Source organism: Loxodonta africana, chromosome 2 (assembly GCF_030014295.1).
Source record: "Loxodonta africana isolate mLoxAfr1 chromosome 2, mLoxAfr1.hap2, whole genome shotgun sequence".
NCBI classification, from domain to species: Eukaryota; Metazoa; Chordata; class Mammalia; order Proboscidea; family Elephantidae; genus Loxodonta; species Loxodonta africana.
Window position 1 is genome coordinate 229451943 of NC_087343.1, and position 21004 is coordinate 229472946.

Here is a 21004-nt window from a genome sequence, read left to right on the forward strand (position 1 = left end):
CCACACCCACACCCACACCCACACCCACACCCACACTCACACCCATACCCACACCCACACCTCCATCCCATCTCCAGCCAGCCTCTGGGATGCTCCCTTCCCCCTTACTGCTTCTCCACAGCAAGTCTTACTCGGAGTCAGGGTCTCCCTGGGGTGGGCTTGTTTCCCTCGTTTGTACCTGATGGTGGAAGGAGGGCACATGGCAAGTGTCTGTGGAGTGAGGGAACCATCTGAGGAAGAAAAGGGCTGCTGCAGCTGCCAACCAGGAGGGACAAGGGAGGAGGCAGATCTGTAGCTTCCTAAAGGTTAGGCTCCTATGGAGTGACCTGCCAGCATGAGGCTGAAGACTCTCCTGTCTTATTCTAGAAGCAGCTGGATCCACTTCTAAACATGATAGGAAACGGTGTCTTCAACTTTACACCAGGGGGATGACATAACTGCTGAGGGTCTTAGAGACCAGCAGCCACCTGCCATCTTGTCACCAGAAGGTACCAAATGGATGTGTAGCTGACAGAGCTAACCAGGACACACTCCTGAGCCCCGACTTGGCCTTACTTGGGCTCTAATGAGCTTTGGGGCCATCTATAAGGGTGTTGGGAGGGAAAAGGTTTTGAATGTGTTTTTGATCAATGTACAGATAGCCACATTATCATTGTACATGCTTAAACAGCTGCTAGTTTCCTGCAGTTATTACTGCATTTTGGGCAAAGTTTCATAATCTTCAGTATATCGCCAGGGTCCACTGGATCCAACTTTAGGTCTGTTTTGAATGGCTCTTAGAATTTTGTAAGGATTAACATTTCATGAATTTTATTCTTTATTAGAGGTCTTCCAAAGAACAAAGAGCCCTAGTGGCACAGTGATTAAGAGCTCGGCTGCTAACCAAAAGGTTGGCAGTTCAAATCCATCAGCTGCTCCTTGAAAACCCTGTGGGGCAGTTCTACTCTGTCCTACAGGGTTCCTATGAATCGGAATCAACTCGATGGCAACGTGTTTGTTTACTTGGTTTCCAAAGAACAAAGAGAAAATTTACTTATGTTTAAAGTAGAATAAAATTCACTTTATTTTTCCAATTACCATATAAGTCCGTTTAACCCTTATATAAATCTAATATACACTATGGAATCTTAGTGATTTTATTTATTTTTTTAAATCTTGAAAACACTTAGGTATTTTATCATCCTAAGAATTATTTCCAAATTCATCATTAAGGATACTCGACTTTACCAAAAAGACTAACATAATAATCAAACAGAATAATGATGGAGCACCTAGAAAGACGGTGTAGTAGAGAAATGGAACATCCCTCTTGTCTTGTCCTTCAGCATTCTTATTGCATTCCCAAAGTCCTGCATTCTCTTTCAAGGAGATACAAAGTATACAAAGGAAGACTGTCATTGTGGTCTGCTCTTACCTTTCACAAGACACAGTTGAGAAATCAAACATTATAATTTTCTTCCCAAAACATCAAAAAGAACACACTGATAGAGGAAGATGTTTTATAATTATTGGTCAAATCAGAAGACAATTGCAAAGACAGATCAGTGCTATACAATGCTAGGATAGAAATGTTCTACACCTGTGCTGTCCAATACGATGGCCGCTAGACACCATGTGGTAGCTATTCAGCTCTTAAAATGTGACTGAGGAACTAAATTTTTAATTTTAATTCTAATTTGAATAATCACTTGTGGCTAATAGATATGGTATTGGATAGCACAGTTCTGGACTCTAATAGTTACAGTAAAATTGACCATTTAATGAAACTCAGTAAAGAAATGGAAACTACAAAAAAAGAATTAAAAAGAAATTCTAGATCTGAAAAATGCAATATCTGAAATAACAAATATATCTGATGGGCTTAGCAGAATAAACACTGCAGAAGAAAGGATTGGTAAACTTGAAAACCCACCTATTGCCATCAAGTGAATTCTGACTCGTAGCGGCCCTATAGGATAAAGCAGAACTGCCCCGTAGGGTTTCGAAGGCTGTAATCTTTAGGGAAGCAGCCACATCTTTCTCCCACGGAGAGGCTGGTGGTTTGAACCACCAACCTTTCCATAGTAGCCGAGAGCTTTAACCACTGTACAACCTGTGCTCCTAACTTGAAGACAGGCTAATGGAAAATATCCAAAATGAAGCAGAAATGGCAAAAAGAAAAAAAAGAAAGAAATAGACAAAGCCAAGCACAGCATCAGTGGCCTGTGGCATAACACCAAGCTGTATAACATGCATGAGCACACCAACGATTGTGAAGATGGTGCTGGACCAGGTAACGTTTTGTTCTGTTGTATGTGGGGTTGCCATAAGTCAGAGCCAACTCGACAACACAATTAATTAGCAAGTAGGAAAGAGTAGAATAAAATGATGTCCATTGCACTGATAGAGAAATTTGGAAAAATAAATTTTCAAGAACACAAGAAATTTATGACTGAAAAAGTCATATCCAAGTTCGTATCCTAGCTCAGCAGAAATGAGCCCTTTGTTCTGAACCAGAGTGGCCAAACACTTGGATTCTTACAAGAAGCAACAAAACTAAAGGAGGAAAGGGCTGGCCGAACTAAGGACTCCTCTTCCGCACACTGTTCTATGAAAAGGCTGGTGCGGAAAGGCAGAGCTGGCAGGGGAAATCCGGGCCCATCTTCTTTCATGAACAGCCCGGGGAGGCAAGATGGAGCCCAGGGTTTACCCCACCAGGCTGGGCAAGCACAAGTCCCTCTCCTGTTCACCCAAGTACCTGCGTTGAGCATGATGCTTCCCCCCTCTGCCTGACCGCCAAAGGCGACTGTGCTTTTACATGGACAGAAGGTTAGATCCAAGTGCTCATGCCCTGGGCCTCCAATGGGGTTTGGCCAGTGTGGGGGCACCTTTTGCACCTTGCTTTGGAACTGCCAGCAACACTTACCTGAGAAGTAGCCCTTCATCTTCAGGTAGCCCACGATGAGCCTGAGGATGGAGAGTTTGTCCAGGCGGGCTCGCACGTCCTCGGGGAAGGGCAGCAAGTGGGTCAGTTTGCTCAGCTCCTGATTGAGGCGGTCCCGGTGCCTTTTAGAAGGGTTGGACTTGGCTCCCTCAGGAGGTTGTGGCTTAGGACTTGGGGAAAAGAGAAAAGTGGTTATCATCACACGTTCCTCTGTAATGTCATTCTTGGACTCGGTAACCAACCTTGGGGCTCCAATGCTGTGCCAGGCGCTATGGTATTTGCAGGACACATGTGACCCATGTCCCATTGTTTCTGAGGCAGAACCTTCGTCCTACAGCCTCAAGTCCTGCCTGTCCATGAGCCCCGTGGTTGCTCTGCTCACAGTGCTCTCCTTGACTGTGGGCATGCACACCAGTTGGGTCCTAGACACGTAGGAGGCTCTTTCCTACCGTGCACGGCTACCGCACATGTGTTGGACCTGGTGGCCCTCAAAGCAGCAGGGGCCCAACACCCACAATCTAGTGGATGGGTCATCCTTCCACTTTCCCATGACCTGATATGTCTGCATTCGTAAGCAAGTTCTAAATTAGAAAATACCACAATGAACAACAAAAAGATAGAAACTCCTAGGAAATTATAGTTTATTAAGAACTGAGAACACACACACATACACACATTTATAAGCATACACATGTATTCTCTCTCAATAGATAGAAAAACGGATAGATTATGTGCATATATACATATATATATATATACAGACACATATGCATATATCTATACCATTATCTACCTCTATGTATCAATCTATCATCTCCCATCAAAATGCTGTATGCAGGAAAGAATAATTCACTTAAGGCATTTAGTCAGTCTACAACTCTCCTCTCTTTACTCTTACAGGTTTCCGCTCTCAGTATCAGTTTCAAGAATTTCCATATTCCACATAAACACAGTAAGAGATTTCAGGTGTGGCTTTGCCAGAGGATCCCCTCTTGACACTTTGTTCCCGGGCCCACACTTGCCCTCAAGGCCTAGCACAGACCCCCGTGACAGAAGAGCAGCCAGTCATTATTTCAGAGCTGTTCATAAGGACTTGGTTCTCTAAGGTCGCAAGGCTGAAGCTACTTCCATTATCTTATCCAAAAAATAAAACACAGTATCACTCTCTAGACAGCAGAAGCAAGTTCAAATCACTGAGAAGCCAAAGATATAATAAAAAAACAATGCCATATATTTAGAAGCCAAATGCTGTAGTGAGCCTATCATTCGTTTTTAGAGGCAAAAAGCGAACGACATTGTTTCTGCCTCACTCATGAAAGAGAACTGACAGTTCCCACCTTGCAGGACTGCTGTGCAGGAAGCATCCAGCTGTGGCAGGTACACAATAGGTGCTTTATGCATGTGCACCTTTTGCTAAGAGGATATTAAAATGGCAGCTTTTCTCTCATTTCCAGCTGAGCACTGTCAGCTCCAGGGACTGTCTCCAAAGTGGGTGTGTTACCAAATAAATTTCAAGAACTAGGACTGCAGTAGGGCTCTTTTTTTGGGTTTTACAACTCCCAGCCCCACACTCAGATATAAAATGGCTAAGAAAGGATTTTGTGAGGAGCTTTCCTTGGAAGAGAGTTGCACTGTGATCCCTACTTCTGCTCCCAAAGACAGCTGGAGGGACACAGAAGGCTAGAGAAACACAGGGGGCTGGGGTCTGACTCCTCCCCAGGTGAGATATGGCACCCACTCTCCCTTCTGATAGTGGGCCATGGGTGAGGACCATGCAGCAGAGAGAGTCCTCCAGAGCTGTCTTTAGTCTTATCCAGGAGGACTCCAGAGAAGGGTGAGAAGCCAATCCTCCAACAAAGAAATGGAATCCTCCTCCTCTCTTAGGGCCCAGCATGTGTGTGTGTGTGTGTTTGTGTGTGTGTGTAAGAGGGACAGAAAGAAACAGGCTCCACTCTCCCTCCCCATTCTCAGTCTTGAGGGGCCAGGAGTGGTCTTTGGCCCCCCAGGACAGAAGTGGGTGGAGAGAGAAGGCAGGGCTATGTTTCCCTCTCACAGCAAGTAAGTGATCAGGCCCAATGTGGTAGTGGTGGAAGGGCTTTAGTGGGGAACTAGGCTTTCTATGGGAACTGTGGGGAGCTAGGGCTGTGGGGAACTAGGCTTTCTAAATTCTGAACTGAGGCCTTGTCTCTCAGGATAACCATAAGTCTGTCTACTATTGCCCAAGAGTGATCAGGAAAGGTCCTGCAACCTACCCTGTTTTCATCCGGGGACAGATAATGGTGACTCCATGAACATATCCTGAAAGGTCACTGGGAGACAATTTGATCATATTCCCCAAATGTATTAATTCAATGTATTGGTAATATTTTTTCTCTTCCCAAGTCCTGGTAATTTTAGGGTCACCAGCCACTACATTCATAGTATTCTTAATTTAAAATTTAATCTCATGCTTTTCAACACTCTGTGTCCTAACTATCAAAGAAGCAGAAATATAGAAACTTCCTTTACCAGGAGGTTGTGTCAGCTGGAATTTGCAGGTCAGAGTTCTGAAAAGAAAGGAACTATGTGGAAAGGGCACATTTGAAAAATGAAAATGGGTTCCCTTGAGTCTTTGGCTGAATACTAAGCTACACATAAGTACAGCGAGACTCTATGAGATTGGGCAAATGGTAACTGACAAATAAAGAACCATTACTGAAGGCTCTAAGATGAAAAATTTCCAGAGTTCATTCATGTCTGAAAGACATTCAAGTTCTTACTAGCAAGAGTGGAGAGACATGGATGAAGACCCACAGCATTCAGTAGAGACCCTAGAAGGGTCACTCCTTAGGAGTACAGCTAAACTATCCCTATAGCAAAGCCTACTGGAGATGCTTCATGAAACAAAAACCAAATTCACTGCTGTTGAGTCGATTCCGACTCATGGTGACCCTACAGGACAGAGCAGCAAAGCTAAAAACAAGTCTCAAATGGTCAAGTTACAATCCACAAGTAATTTAACAATGTGCATGAACAAAGCCCAATGCTCTAAAAGAAGACAATAAAATCCAGAAACTGTAACATGCCAAATGTCCACCATCCAGTCAAAAATTACTAGATATGTGAAAAAGTAGGAAAATGTGACCCATAATAAGAGAAAAACCAGTCAATAGAATCAAATCCAGAAATGACAGAAACGATGGATCAAGCAAAGACTGTAAACACTTGTTATAACTATGCTCAAAGCAACACATGAACATAATGAAAAGATATGTGAAAAAGTAGGAAAATGTGACCCATAAAAGAAAAATCAGTCAATAAAATCAAACCCAGAACTGACAGAAACAATGGATCAAGCAAAGACTGTAAACACTTGTTATAACTATGCTCAAAGCAACACATGAACATAATGAAAAGAAAAATGGAATTTACTAAAAAAACAAACAGAACTTACAGAGATGAAAAATATAATATCTGAGTGAAAAATTCTAGAAAAAAAAAAAAACAGTGACCTTGAAAACATAACAATGGAATGATCCAGACTGAAGCACAGAAAGAGAAAAGGCTGAAAATAAAATGAATAGAGCCTCACTGACATCAAAACAGTAAATAACTGAAGTCCCAGAAAGGGGAGGGGCAGAAAAATATTTGAGGAAACAGTAGCTGAAAAACTTCCAAGTTTGATGAAGACTACAAACACAGACATCCGAGAAGCTCAACAAATGCCAAAGTGGAGAAGCATACATTTATGCCCATATGCTTGCACGTACACACACATGTATACACTCAACCAAGGTACATCATAGTCAAATTGCTACAAACCAATGATGAAGATGACATCTTAAAAGCAGCCTGAGAAAAAAGACACAATATATATGGATGAACAAAGATGAATACTGACTTATCAGATAGAATGCCAGCCGGAAGACATTTTTAATTCACTGAAAGAAGGAAACTATTAACCCAGAATTCTATATCCAGAGACAAGATTCCTCAAAAATGAAGGCAAAGTAAAAACGCTTCCAGACAAACAAAGGCACAAAGAATGTGTCTCAAGAAGAACAAACTACAATAAATATTCAAGAAGTTTCTTCAAACTGAAGGAAAATGATACTAGATGGAAATTTGGATTTACACCAGAAATGAAGAATGCTGGAAATGGGAAAAAAAAAAAAAAAAGATACATATTAAATAATTTTTATTAATTTCAATTTATTTAAAAGATAGTTGCTGCTTAAAGAAAAATAATAGCATTGCATTGTTGGGTTTATAACATATGTAGAAATAAAATGTATGAGAATAATAGTACAAAGCATAGGAGGGGAAAATGGAAGAATATTGTTGTACGACTCTTATCTATAAAGCGGCATAATATTATTTGAAGGTAGGGAGTTTCACACACTGAAAAAAGTAAACAAATAAATATAGCTAATAAGCCACAAATGGATACATGAGATACGAAAAATATTAAATCCAAAGGAAGGCAAGAAAAGAGGAAAAAAGACAAACAACAGATGGAACAAGTTGAAAACAAATAGCAAGATAGTAGAGTTAAGCCCGACCATACTGACAACTATAAAAATGTGAAAAAGCAAAGAATGTTGAACTGGATGAAAAAACAAGACTCAACACTACTGTGTCTATGAGAAACACGATTTAAATAAATATGAAGACCAAAACCAAAACCAGTTGCAGTCCAGTAGATTCTGACTCACAGTGACTCCATGTGTGTCAGCGTAGGGGTTTCAATGGCTGATGTTTTGGAAGTAGAACAACGGGCCTTTCTTTTGAGGTGCCTCTGAGTGGACTTGAACCTCCAATCTTTTGGTTAGCAGCTGAGTGCATTAGCCATTTGTGCCACTCAGGGTGTACCACTCAGGGACTCCAAGTACAGAAACACAGGTAAGTTAAAAGTAAAAGGATTGAAAAAAGACACCATGCACACATTAATTATAACAAAGCTGTAGTGGCTATATTAATATCAGACGAAGAAGACGTGAAAACCAGAAATACAGCCAGAATTAATGAGGAATATTTTCATAATTAAAAGGTCACTTGATCAAGTAGATATAACCATCCAAAATATATATGCATATAATAACAGGTTCTAAAATACATAAAGCAAAAACTGACAACTGAAAAGAGAAACAAATCCCTAATTAGAGTTGAAGATTTCAATACTTCTCAGTAATTGATAGAAAAATTTTTAGAAAATTAGTAAGGGTATGCAGCTTCCCCACACACTAACTTAATCTAATTGACATCTATAGAACACTACACCCAATAATGAGGAGCCCGGTGGTGCAGTGGCTAAAGTGCTCAGCTACTAACAGAAAGGTTGGCAGTTCAAACTCACCAGCTGCTCCATGGAAGAAAGATATGCCAGTCTCCTTCTATAATGATTACAGCCTTGGAAACCCTATGGCAGCAGTTCTGCTGTGCCCTATAGGATTGGTATGAGTAGGAATTGACTCGATGGCAATGGGTTTTGGAACCAATAATGACAGAATACAAATTCTTTCCATGTATGCAAGGAAATTCACCAAAGTAAACCATATGCTGAGCTACAAAACAAATTTCAATAAATTTATATGGATTGAAATTACACAGGGTATATTCTCAGGCCCAATGGTATTTAGGATTCCATAAAAAAAAAGATACCCAGAAAATCCTCAAATATTTGAAAATTACATTTTAAATAACTCAAGGGTCAAAGAAGAAATCGCAAGGGAAATAAAATATTTTAAACTGAATGGCAGTGAAAGACATCATGCCAAAATTTGTGGGATGTAATTACCAATATAAATGAAAGAGGATGTTATAGATTGAATTGTGTTCCCCCAAAACATGTGTTGAAATCCTAATCCCTGTACCTGTTAATATGACCCTGTTTGGAAACAGGGGTTCTTCTTTTGTTATGTTAATGAGGTCATACATGTGGAAGGTAGATCCTAAACCTAATCACTTCTTAATTATAAAAACACCGGAATAAACACAGAGACACATGGAGGAGGCAGACACTATCTGACATGGAAGGATATCTTCCTAGGGCCATGCCCTGCGTTTGAACTTCCAGTCTCCAGAACTGTGAGAAAATAAATTTCTGTTCTTTAAAGCCACTAACTTGTGGTACTTCTGTTACAGCCAAAAAAAAAAAAAAAAAAAAAACTCACTTCTGTCAAGTCAATTGTGACTCTTGGCGACCCGCTAGGACAGAGTAGAACTGTCCCATAGGGTTCCCAAGGCTGTAAATCTTTATGGAAGCAAACTCACATCTTTCTTCCTCAGAGTGACTGGTGGGTTCAAACTGCCAATCTTTCAGTTAGCAGCCAAGCGCTTAACTACTGCAGCACCAGAGCTCCTCTGTTCCAGCAACACCAGGTAACCCAGACAGAGGAGAAATAACTATGGATCCTATAGACATTACAAGGAAAAAATCCTCAGAACCTTACAATATGCAAAGATTTGTTAGATGGGTCGCAAAAAGCTCTAACCTTAACAGAAAACAATTGATAAACTGAACCTCATCAAAATTAAAAAACTGAAGAGGCAAGCCACAGACTGGGAGAAAATATACAAAGGAATCGTATCCAGAATATGCAAAGGACTTTTATAAACTAATTAGAAATGGGAAAATAATTTGAACAGATACTTCACTAACAAAGATATACGAATGGCCAAAAGCACATGATATCGTAATCAACATCATAATTCAACAGAAACATGCAAATTAAAATATTAAATTACTTCTACATCCGTGCTAGAATGGCTAAAATTTAAAAAACTGACAACATCAAATGTTAGAGGGAATGTGGAGCAACTGGAACTCTCATACATTGGAAAAATACTTTGCATTTTCCTAAAAAGTTAAACATGACCTAGATTTTCCAGTTGTAGGCATTTGTTGGAGCAAAATGAAAATGTCTGTTCTCAAAAAGCCCTATACAAGAATATTTATAGCATCTTGCTCATAATAGCCCCAAACTAGAATCAGTCCAGACATCCACTTACAAAGGGTACCTAAAAGCCTGATATATTCATAAAACCAACTATTACTAGGCAATGAAAAGGAACAAACATATGCAAAAGCATGGATGAGTCTCAAAAATATTATGCTTTGTGAAAAAGCTAGATACAAAAAGCACACCCTGTGTAATTTCATTTATATGAAATTCTAGATTAGGCAAAGCTAATCTATGGTGACTGACCCAAGCCATGGTATTTTCCAATTGCATCATATGCATGTGAAAGCTGGACAATGAATAAGGAAGACAGAAGAAGAACTGATGCCTTTGAATAGTGGTATTGGTGAAGAATATGGAATATACCATGGACTGCCAAAAGAATGAACAAATCTGTCTTGGAGGAAGTGCAACCAGAATGCTCTTTAGAAGCAAGGGTGGCGAGATTACATCTTACATACTTCGGACATGCTGTCAGGAGAGATCAGTTCCTGGAGAGAACACCATGCTTAGTAAAGTACAGGGTCAACGAAAAAGAGGAAGACCCTCAACGAGATGGATTGACACAGTGGCTGCAACAATGGATTCAAGCATTACAACAATTGTGGGCATGGCACAGGACCGGGCAGCATTTTATTCTGTTGTACATAGGGTTGCTGTGAGTCAGAACCGACTCGACAGCACCCAACAACAACAACAAGCTATGGTGATAGAAACCAGATTAGAAGTTGCTTCTGGGCAGCTGATGGCAGGGGTTGGGGATAAGGGTAGGAAAAAACTTTCTGGGGTGATGGAAATGTTCTGTGTCTTGATATCTTTTCATCAAAATTGATTGAATGGTTTACTTAACACCTGACCCTCTATATGTAAGTTACATCTCAATAAAAATGATAAATAAGAAGAAAATTTTAAATTCTTCCCATAAAGAATACTCTATGCTCAGATGCTTTAAAGGTGATTCCTATCAACTATCTAAGGAATACAAATTTTCAATTTTACACAACCACAGAGAAAAGAAAGGGGGAAATGTCTCCAAATTATATAATGAGGCTAGCATAACCTTTATCCCCAAACCTAACAAGAAGAGCTCAAGAAGTAAAAAGTACAGGATAATCTCACTCATAAACATAGATACTGACTTCTGAAAGAAAGAAATAAATAACCACACCCACCGATACGCAGGAAGAATTGGGATAAATCAGATTGGGTTCACCCCGCAGATGCAACTGGGGTTTAACATTGGAGAGCAAAATACCTAGAAATAAATCTAACCAGAGAAGTGAAGGACTTATACCATGAAACTATAAAATACTGTTGAAAGAGATTAAATAAATGGAAAGATGTTCCATGTTCACGCATTGGAAGACTTAATAGTGTTAAGATGTCAATATTATCCAAAGCAATCTATATACTCAATGCAATCCCGATCAAAATTTCAACAGCCTTCTTTACAGAAATAGAAAACAATTCTCAACTTTACATGGAATGGCAAGAGGCCTTGAATAGCTAAAGCAATGTTGAAAGAGAACAAAGTACAGGACTCATACTTTCTGATTTTAAAACATACTACAGTTACAGGGAAAACCTGGTTGCGTAGTGGTTAAGAGCTTTGGCTGCTAATCAAATGGTTGCCAGTTCGAATCCACCAGGCGCTCCTTGGAAACCCTGTGGGGCAGTTCTACTCTGCTCTATAGGGTTGCTATAAGTCGGAATCAACTCAATGGCAATGGGTTTGGTTATTTCGGTTTTGTAGTTACAGTAATCAAAACAGCCTGATACTGGTATAACAATAGACACATCATAGACCAATGGAATAGAATTGAGAGTCCAGAAATAAACCCACACATCTATGGTCAACTGATTTTTGACAAGGGTGCTAAGTTCATTTGATGGAGAAAGAAGAGTCTCTTCAATAAACGGTGCTGGGAAAACTGGATTTCCACATACAAAACATTGAAACAGGATCGTTGCCTCACACCATGTTGTTGTTGTTCAGTGCCATTGAGTCAGTTCCAATTCATAGTGACCCTGTGTACCACAGAATGAAACACTGCCCCGTCCTGTGCCATGATCACAATCACTGCAATGCTTGAGCCCACTGTTGCAGCCACTGTGTCAATCCATTTCGTTGAGGACTGGATTATTTGCTGATGCTATACTTTACCAAGTGTGATGTCCTTCTCCAGGACTGATCCCTCTTGACAATATGTCCAAAGTATGTAAGACTCAGTCTCGCAATCCTTGCTTTTAACGAGCATTCTGGTTGTACTTCCTCCAAGACAGATTTGTTTGTTCTTTTGGCAGTCCATGGTATATTCAGTATTCTTCGCCAACACCACAATTCAAAGTCATCAATTCTTCTTCCCTCTTCCTTATTCATTGTCCAGCTTTCGCATGCATACGAGTCTACTGAAAACACCATGGTTGGGTCAGACGCACCTTAGTCTTTAAGGTGCCATTTTTGCTTTTCAACAGTTTAAAGAGGTCCTTTACAGCACGTTTGCCCAAAGCAATGCGTCTTTTGATTTCTTGACTGCTGCTTCCATGGCTGTTCCTTGTGGATTCAGGTAAAATGAAATCCTTGACAACTTCAATCTTTTCTCTGTTTATCATGATGTCGTTAATTGGTCCAGTTGTGAAGATTTTTGTTTTCTTTATGTTGAGGTGTAATCTGTGGTCTTTGATCTTCATTAGTAAGTGCTTCAAGCCCTCTTCACTTTCAGCAAGCAAGGTTGTGTTACCTGCATAACGCAGGTTGTTAATGAGTCCTCCTCCAATCCTGATGGACTTCATATAGTCCAGCTTCTGGTAATATCTGTTCAGCATACAGATTAAATAGGTATGGTGAAAAAATACAACCCTGACGCACGTCTTTCCTGACTTTAAACCAATCAGTATCCCCTTGTTCTGTCTGAACAACTGCCTCTTGATCTATGTAAAGGTTCCTCATGAGCACAATTAAGTGTGTTCTGGAATTCCCATTCTTCACAGTGTTATCCATAGTTTGTTATGATCCACACAGTCAAATGCCTTTGCATAGTCAATAAAACACAGGTAAACATCCTTCTGGTATTCTCTGCTTTCAGCTAGGATCCATCTGACATCAGCAACGATATCCCTGCACGCCCTCTTCTGAAACCGGCCTGAATTTCTGGCAGTTCCCTGTCCATATACTGCTGCAGCCGGTTTTGAATGATCTTCAGCAAAATTTTGCTTGTGTGTGATATTAATGACACTGTTCTATAATTTCCACATTCGGTTGGATCACCTTTTTTGGGAATAGGCATAAATATGGATCTCTTCCAGTAAGTTGGCCAGGAAGCTGTCTTCCATATTTCTTGGCACAGATGAGTAAGCACCTCCAGTGCTGCATCTGTATGTTGAAACATCTCAATTGATATTCCTTCAATTCCTGGAGCCTTGTTTTTCGCCAATGCCTTCAGAGCAGCTTGGACTTCTTCCTTCAGTGCCATCGGTTCCTGATCATATGCTACTTCTTGAAATGGTTGAACCTTGACTAATTCTTTTTGGTATAATGACTCTGTGTATTCCTTCCATCTTCTTTTGATGCTTCCTGCATCATTTAATGTTTTCCCCAAAGAATTCTTCACTATTGCAACTCGAGGCTTGAATTTTTTCTTCAGTTCTTCCAGCTTAAGAAGTGGTGAGCGTGTTCTTCCCTTTTGGTTTTCCATCTCCAGCTCTTTGTACATGTCATTATAATACTTTACTTTGTCTTCTCGAGCCGCCCTTTGAAATCTTCTGTTCATTTCTTCCTTTTGCTTTAAAAAAAAAAAAAAAATTTTTTTTTTAAGCTGCTCTAAAATCAAGAGCAAGTTTCAGAGTCTCTTCTGACATCCATTTAGGTCTTTTCTTTCTCTCCTGCCTTTTTAATGACCTCTTGCTTTCTTTATGTATGATGTCCTTGATATCATTCTACAACTCATCTGGTCTTAGGTCACTAGTGTTCAATGCATCAAATCTATTCTTGAGTTGGTCTCTAAATTCAGGTGTGATATACTCAAGGTTGTACTTTGGCTCTTGTGGACTTGTTCTAATTTTCTTCAGTTTCAAACTGAACTTGCATATGAGCAATTGATGGTCTGATCTGAAGTCAGCCCCTGGTCTTCTTTGACTGATGATATTGAGCTTTTCCATCGTCTTTTTCCACATATGTAGTTGATTTGATTCCTGTGTATTAAATCTGGCAAGGTTCATGTGTACAGTCACCGTTCATGTTGGTAAAAAAAAGTATTGGCAATGAAGAAGTCGTTGGTCTTGCAAAATTCTATCATAGGATCTCCGGCATCATTTCTATTATCAAAGCCATATTTTCCAACTATCAATCCTTTTTTGTTTCCAACTTTTGCACTCCAATCACCAGTAATTATCAGTGCCTCCTGATTGCACATTAGATCAATTTGAGACTGCAGAAGCTTGTAAAAATCTTCAGTTTCTTCATCTTTGGAATTAGTGGTTGGTGCATAAATTTGAATAACAGTCCTTGCAGGCATATACATATTATCCTATCACTGACAGCTTTGTGCTTCAGGATAGATCTTGAAAGGTTCTTTTTGATGATGAATGCAATGCCATTCCTCTTCAAGTTGTCATTCCCAGCATAGTAGACTATATGATTGTCCAATTCAAAATGTCCAATACCAGTCCATTTCAGCTCACTAATGCCTAGGATATCGATGTTTATGTGGTCCATTTCATTTCTGACAATTTTCAATTTTCTTAGTTTCATACTTTGTACATTCCACATTCTGATTATTAATGGATGTTTGCAGCTGTTTCTTCTCATTTTGAGTTGTGCCACATCAGCAGATGAAGGTCCCGAAAGCTTGACTCCAGCCACGTCATTAAGGTCGACTCTGCTTTGAGGAGGCAGCTCTTCCCCAGTCATCTTTTCAGTGCCTTCCAACCTGGGGGTCTCATCTTCTGGCACTATATTAGACAATGTTCTACTGCTATTCGTACGGTTTTCACTGGCTAATTCTTTTCAGAAGTAGACTGTCAGGTCCTTCTTCCATATACACCATATACAAAAACAAATTCAAAATGGATTAAGGACCTAAATGTGCAAACTAAAACCATAAAATTCTTAGAATAAAAAGCAGGGGCAGCCCGTCAGGCCTAGATTTTAACAATGGATTACCTAATATAGTAACAAAAGCATAAATGGCAAAAGACAAAATAAATAAATGGGACCTCATAAAAATGAAAAGCCTTTGTTCATCAAAAGACTTTACCAAAAAAGTGAAAAGACAAGCTTGGAGAATATCTTTGGAAACCATATATCCGACAAAAACCTAATAACCAAAACATACTTAAAATTTCAACAACTTAACAAAAAAACAAATAACTCAATCAGAAAATGGGCAAAGGACTTGAATAAACATTTCATCAAAGAGGACATTCAAATGGCCCCCAAACACATGACTCCAAGTGACCCTACAGAACAGAGTAGAACTGCTCCACAGTTTTTCCAAGGAGCGGGAGGTCAGTTTGAACTGCTGACCTTTTGTTTAGCAGGTGTAGCACGCAGTAGCTCTTAACCTCTGTGCCACCTGGGCCCCAAGATGATGGCAGGGGGTGCTTAAAAAAAGGGCAGAGTGTGGTTGTGAAAATCACGGACAGAGGGTGGACGTGTCCTGGAGGCAGAATCAGTAGCAGTCTGGGATGGCTCCTGCAGGGGGTGAAGCACGTCCTCCAGATTGGGTGGATGGTGACATGTGGGGCAGGCTAGGTGGGAGGGAGGGAGAAAAGGAAGATTCCTTCTTAAATTTGGACCATGCTAAGTTTGAGATCCTGCAAGGCTCCTGGGTGGGTGTTATCCCAGCAAATTTGCTCAAGCTTGACTCACTCCTCCCCCACATCCAGTTAAACAGCAAATCCTGTCGGCACTTAGGCCACTCCTCACCCTTCCAGGGTCTCCATGGTGCCTCTTACCTGGAGTCCCACAGGACCCCTCACTGCCCTCCACCCTTGCCCCCCCCCCCACTGTCCCTCTCCCCAAAGCAGCCAGAGGATCTGCCTGGGCCACTCTCCTGCTCGGAGCTTCCAATGACTTCCATTTCCCCAGTCCTCAGCGCCCCCTGCCCCCGCCCGCCACAGCCCACTTGCTCAGTTCCAGCTTCAAAGCTAGCTGTCCGAAGGACCTTTGCACTTGTCCCTTTGCCTGGAGTTCTTGTCCCCTGGACGGCCTGTTTCATACCCTAACATGTGTTAGTTTTGCTTGTTTGTTTTTCTCTGTCCTCTAGTTTGTTTTTTTTTTTTAGGATGTAAACTATATGAGGGCAGGTTTCTGTTTTGCTCCCTGCTGTACCCCTCACGCCAAGCACGGGGTCTGGCAGGGTCGGTGCTCAGGCAGAATCTGTCAAACAGATGAGTGAGTCAAGTTTCTTATCCCTTCTGCTCTCCTTATGCTGCCATTCCTAACGTGCCAGCTTTTGTCTTCCTGCCTCCTGGTCACCCAACGGCTGCTGCTTCAACATTAACTCTGCATGCTGGACAGAAGTGCGGGCCCACCTGGCCACACCCATCTCCTTGGGTCAGGAGCATTCCCAGAATCCCCAGCACACTTCCTCTAGGGTCTCACTGGCCAGTACGAGGTCACAAGGGAGCCTTGGAAGTAGGGGAGTCGCACTGGCACAGCTGGCTTAAACCGTCACAGCTCAGCGCCCAGGTGCCCAAAACCCGTGGACCTCTGACCCGGAGACCGGGTGGGGCCGGCAGGTCACCAACCACAGCCTTGTCTCAGTGGCAGCGAGGCGAGCTTGCAGGAGGCGCCCAGGGCCGAGGGGTACTGGAGGCTCGGGCAGAGCTGAGCAGAACTTCTTCTTGAAGTGGGACACTGACCCCCAAGGTCGCATCAGGTACAGCTCATCCTTTTTGCGATGTCACTAAAGAAACCTAGTCACTAGGCGAGAAAGCTCCACTCGAAGCAATTTGTGCATTTACCAAAAGAAGCATGACGGGAAAAGGCACGAGGCTGCAGGCCACTGTCTGCACCTTCCTTTCCGAGACAAGGGCGCTGGGCCGAGGGCTGCGGTTAGGGGGCTGGCCCGGGAGGAGGCCTCCGAGGAGCTCACAGCCCCGCCGCCCCAGCACTGCATACAGCTGCTCTCTTACTGTACCTGGCGGATGGAGAATAAAGCCGTGAGGACAGGGAGCCACTCTGGGGTCGCACTCCAGTCCCCACCCCCTCTCTGGGGACTCCACATTAGAACCCACTTATGGATGCATCTCTGTCTGTCGAAGGAGACCACACCCTTTTCCTGATGAGCAAATCTAGCTCCTGCTGATATTTGTACAAATCCTGAGAGTTTGAGGAGAAAATCATTTCCAAGAAAGTGGACTCCATCCCCTGCTATAAAACCAAGTTGTATTAATACCATTCAATGAGAAACCACTGGAGAGATGCTTCGATTACAAAAGAAATATATCTATTTAACAAGAAAACAAGAATATGTGGAAGAAAAGAGAATCATGTAAACAGAGCCATGTAATGCGTTTTCAACCTTCAGAAAAAAGTAATAGGCACTTATGTACAGAAAATCTTTGATGGACAAATGAAACCGAGCGCTCTTTCGTTTGTAATCACTGCAGTTCACAGTCACAATCAGACCACGTGGGAACTACAGCCAGAAGGAACTCAGCTGCCTCTAGCCCCCATTTCAGTCTTGAACCCAAAAAACATCAAACCCACTGCCACCGAGTAGATCCCGACTCATAGCGACCCTATAGGACAGAGTAGAACTGCCCCCCATAGAGTTTCCAAGGAGCACCCGGTGGATTCGAACAGCTGAACTTTTGGTTAGCAGCCATATCTCAACCACTATGCCACCAGGGTTTCCATTTCAATCTCAAGACACAGCAAATTCTCATAAAGATGTTTGGCAGTAAAAAAAAAAAAAAACACCAGAACTCGAATGGACTCGAATCCCAACTATAAAATATTACTTTGCACAGATCTGTGACTTTCAACCAAGGCTGATTTTCAAGCACACGCATATATAACACCAGTGTAATGGCCTGCATGTTTTCAAAGTTTCCATGATTACAAATTTTACCTTGACAGTTGCTCTGACTGAATGGGATCTATTAGCTGGTCTGAGATTTCAAAGCTGTGGTAGCACTGAACAAAAGGAAGGAGAAGACACGGCCCTACCCCAGGTGCTCACACACCTTCTGTGAGGAGGAGTCAGAACAGAGAAGGTGAGGCCCAGGGGCAGGTTGGCACTGAGGAGTGTGGGGCTGGCAGGAGCTCAGCAAGCTCACAAGGTAGAAAAGGGCACTAGGCAGAGGGGCTGCATGCCTGCAAGGCTGGACAGAGAGCACCCCGGCACATGGGGGGACAGAGGTGAGGGGTGCAGGGAGGAGGGACAGCAGTGGCAGAGGGCCTGGGGCTGGGTCCTGGGCAGTCGTGTGCACCTCTCCCAGAGTCAGAGGCATTTCTAAGCCTTGGTGGCTCCGAGGCACCGTGGGGTGGGGAGGACAGACCTGAGAAAAGGAGCTACGTGAGGATGAGAACATGGGGGGCCTGAAAAGTAGTGTGTCTATGCAGACAGCAGACCCTCAACTGACCTGAGAGGGAAGGAAAAATCCCAGGACCCAGAGACCAACTGAGGAGGGGAAAGAAGTGGAGTGAGCAATAGGAAGTAAGTGTCCTGTCTGGTCCCTGGGTGACCCTGGGGACAGGTGAAGGGTGTGCAGAGGCCAGGCCGAATCACTGGAGGGGCTGTATCAAGGGGCAGGACAAAGAAGCTTGGTCAAGATAGAGAAGCAGGAGGGATGGGGAGCGGCCACCACTGCTGGAGGCACAGGGATGCCACACGATGTGGGCTTTGTGCATTAGGGGGGTCTGCAAGAAGGGAGCCTCCGGGACTTCTTCAGTGAAGAAGGGCTAGGTGCCACTTCCCAGAAGATGGCTTAGCAGAGCAGCTCAGCCAGGAAAAGAAGAGGATGAGTGAGCTTGCCTTCTGGGTGCCCCCAGAGAAAGGCCCACCAGGAGGGACAGGGTGGGGTTAAATGGAGTTAAAGGGACCAGTTTTCAAGGTCCTGACGATGTCAGTGACCTTCAGCCTGGGCAGGGCACCAAGGAGGGTGGTAGAGCCTGTGCCCTGGGAGGGTGAAAACCTGTGGTGCATTCCAGCCCACTCAGGTCACCCTGAACCCGCAGGTGCCTCCTCATCCCACAACGAGGCCCTCCCACTCTGTATGCACCCAAATGAGATGGAAGGCCTGTGCCTGAGAGCATTTAAAATGACCTGAAGTGCCTGGACTTCAGTAGTAGCTTCCCGACAGAGGCCGACACGGCACGGATTCTTCCTCAGGTGCCCCAGGGGAAGCCTGTGTAAATGCAGGGGTCTCTGCACCAAGGCCGAGGGTCATCAGCCGAATCTCAGGGAAATCAACGGCAGACAGAGGAGGAGGCTGTGATGCTGTCAGCGACATCGTGTGCTGATAAACCTTCGCAGTGGAAGCCCCTAGAGCATCTTGACCAGACGGTATGGTGACCGGGTGCTACTGCTTGGCTTCCTGCTTGACAAACCTCTCAGGGTTCTGCTTCAAAGCAGCTTATGCGGATTTAAGAGATGAACTCACCTACAGTTCTGTGAGGTTAGTTTCATCTTCCATTGTCTCCATTCTTTCAAACGTAAAATAAATTGTCTACGTTTCTACATAAGACAGTGGTTGGACACACAGACTAAAGCTGTTGGCAAAGGACCATGAGGCTGGCACAAGTCTTTTAAATAGTGGAGTTACACACTGGAGGGCATGGCTCTGGCAGATGCCAGGTGGACTCTCCCATCGGGTGCAACCCAGCCTCCAGGAAGGCCCAATGGCTCAGCCTCATGCCTCGTGCCCCCACCCCACCAGTTCTGCTCACCACCCTGGCCTTGATCCCATGAGATGTGCCCGGCCTTGGCCACCTAATCCCTGGACTCTTCAACACAGCCATTGCCACTGCCGTCACCACCTTCTCTGAGGGGCTGGGGAAGGAGGGTCCAGTGCGAAAGCAAAAGACCTGGTTTCAAGTCACAGCCACTTCACCACCACCTTTCCCACCCTACTCCCCCAGCCTTGGTGCCTCATCTATAAAATGGGAATAATAATAGAAGTTCCTACCTCCATGAGGACTGAGTACAACAATAAACGTGAAATAATTCTGAAAACTAGAGTTTAAAGTACTTTACAAATGAGAAGGATGGCTATGACACTAGATGAGTCAACTGACTGACAAGCACTTAACTCAGTCCCCCCATCACCCAGCACTGGCCATTCCATCTGCCAACCTTCACTCACACCTACTGCGTCCAGCACTTCTGGCCTGTGGCGACTGTCCAGGACTCAAAGGCTTTGCTGTTACAGGTAAGCTGTGGGCTTAAGCTGTGGGCCAACCAAGGATCATTGAGGAATACCCCCCAACCTTTTAATGTCAGCTCTTTTTGTTATGTTCACTAGAAAATACGAGCACAAACAGACAGGGTTGTTTCTGTGAAAACTATGCTGGGTGCTTTGGAAAGAGAAAGTCGAAAAATGGCTTCCTTCTAGAAAGTAAAAGCTAGAGGGTGAAGCAAGCCTCTTTAACTTGTAGACAGTCCATGTGGGTGTGATTTATGCAATAAACTTGAAGAAGGTCACCAAGAGAGCCTTGACCCTGCATCCAAAGACTGGCAAATGGATACACACTGATGTTCTCAGTTAAAATATTTAGAGGATAAGTAGCACTTAATGGCTCCGCATTTTAAACACCTTTTCTAATTAACCCACAATCGCTGGTCCCACTGCTCTGGAAGAGCCGCTTGGTTCTGAAACATCTGCCCCCTACTGAAAACGCTTCACTGTGTTTCTTATCATGCTAAAATGAACGTAATGCACAAGTTACCACTGTGGCCGTTTTAAAGTGTACAATTCGGTGACATTGAGCACACTCACCACTATCTAGCGCCAGAGCTTTTTCTTTGCCTTATAAAGAAACCCAGCATCCATTAAGGGTCATTTCCCAGGCCCCTCTTCCCCAGCCCCTGGCAACCACTAAAGTCTTTCCATCTCTATGAATTTGCCGATTCTGGATATTTCATATAAACGGAATCAGTACAATTTGTGGCCTTTTGTGTCTGGCTTCTTT

General features: G+C 43.1%; 1 protein-coding gene across 1 annotated transcript in view; it reads right to left on the minus strand.

The window, feature by feature from the left end:
* Positions 1-19326, minus strand: part of LOC104847035 (aryl hydrocarbon receptor-like) — a 64840-nt gene extending 45514 nt beyond the window's left edge. The window contains exons 1-4 of the mRNA XM_023540364.2: positions 19248-19326; positions 16831-17006; positions 16582-16757; positions 2890-3093 (exon numbers count right to left, since the gene is read on the minus strand). Of these exons, the coding sequence (XP_023396132.2) occupies positions 2890-3093; positions 16582-16757; positions 16831-17006; positions 19248-19326 (635 nt within the window). The remainder of the gene's footprint in view (positions 1-2889; positions 3094-16581; positions 16758-16830; positions 17007-19247) is intronic.
* Positions 19327-21004: the final 1678 nt, after the last annotated feature.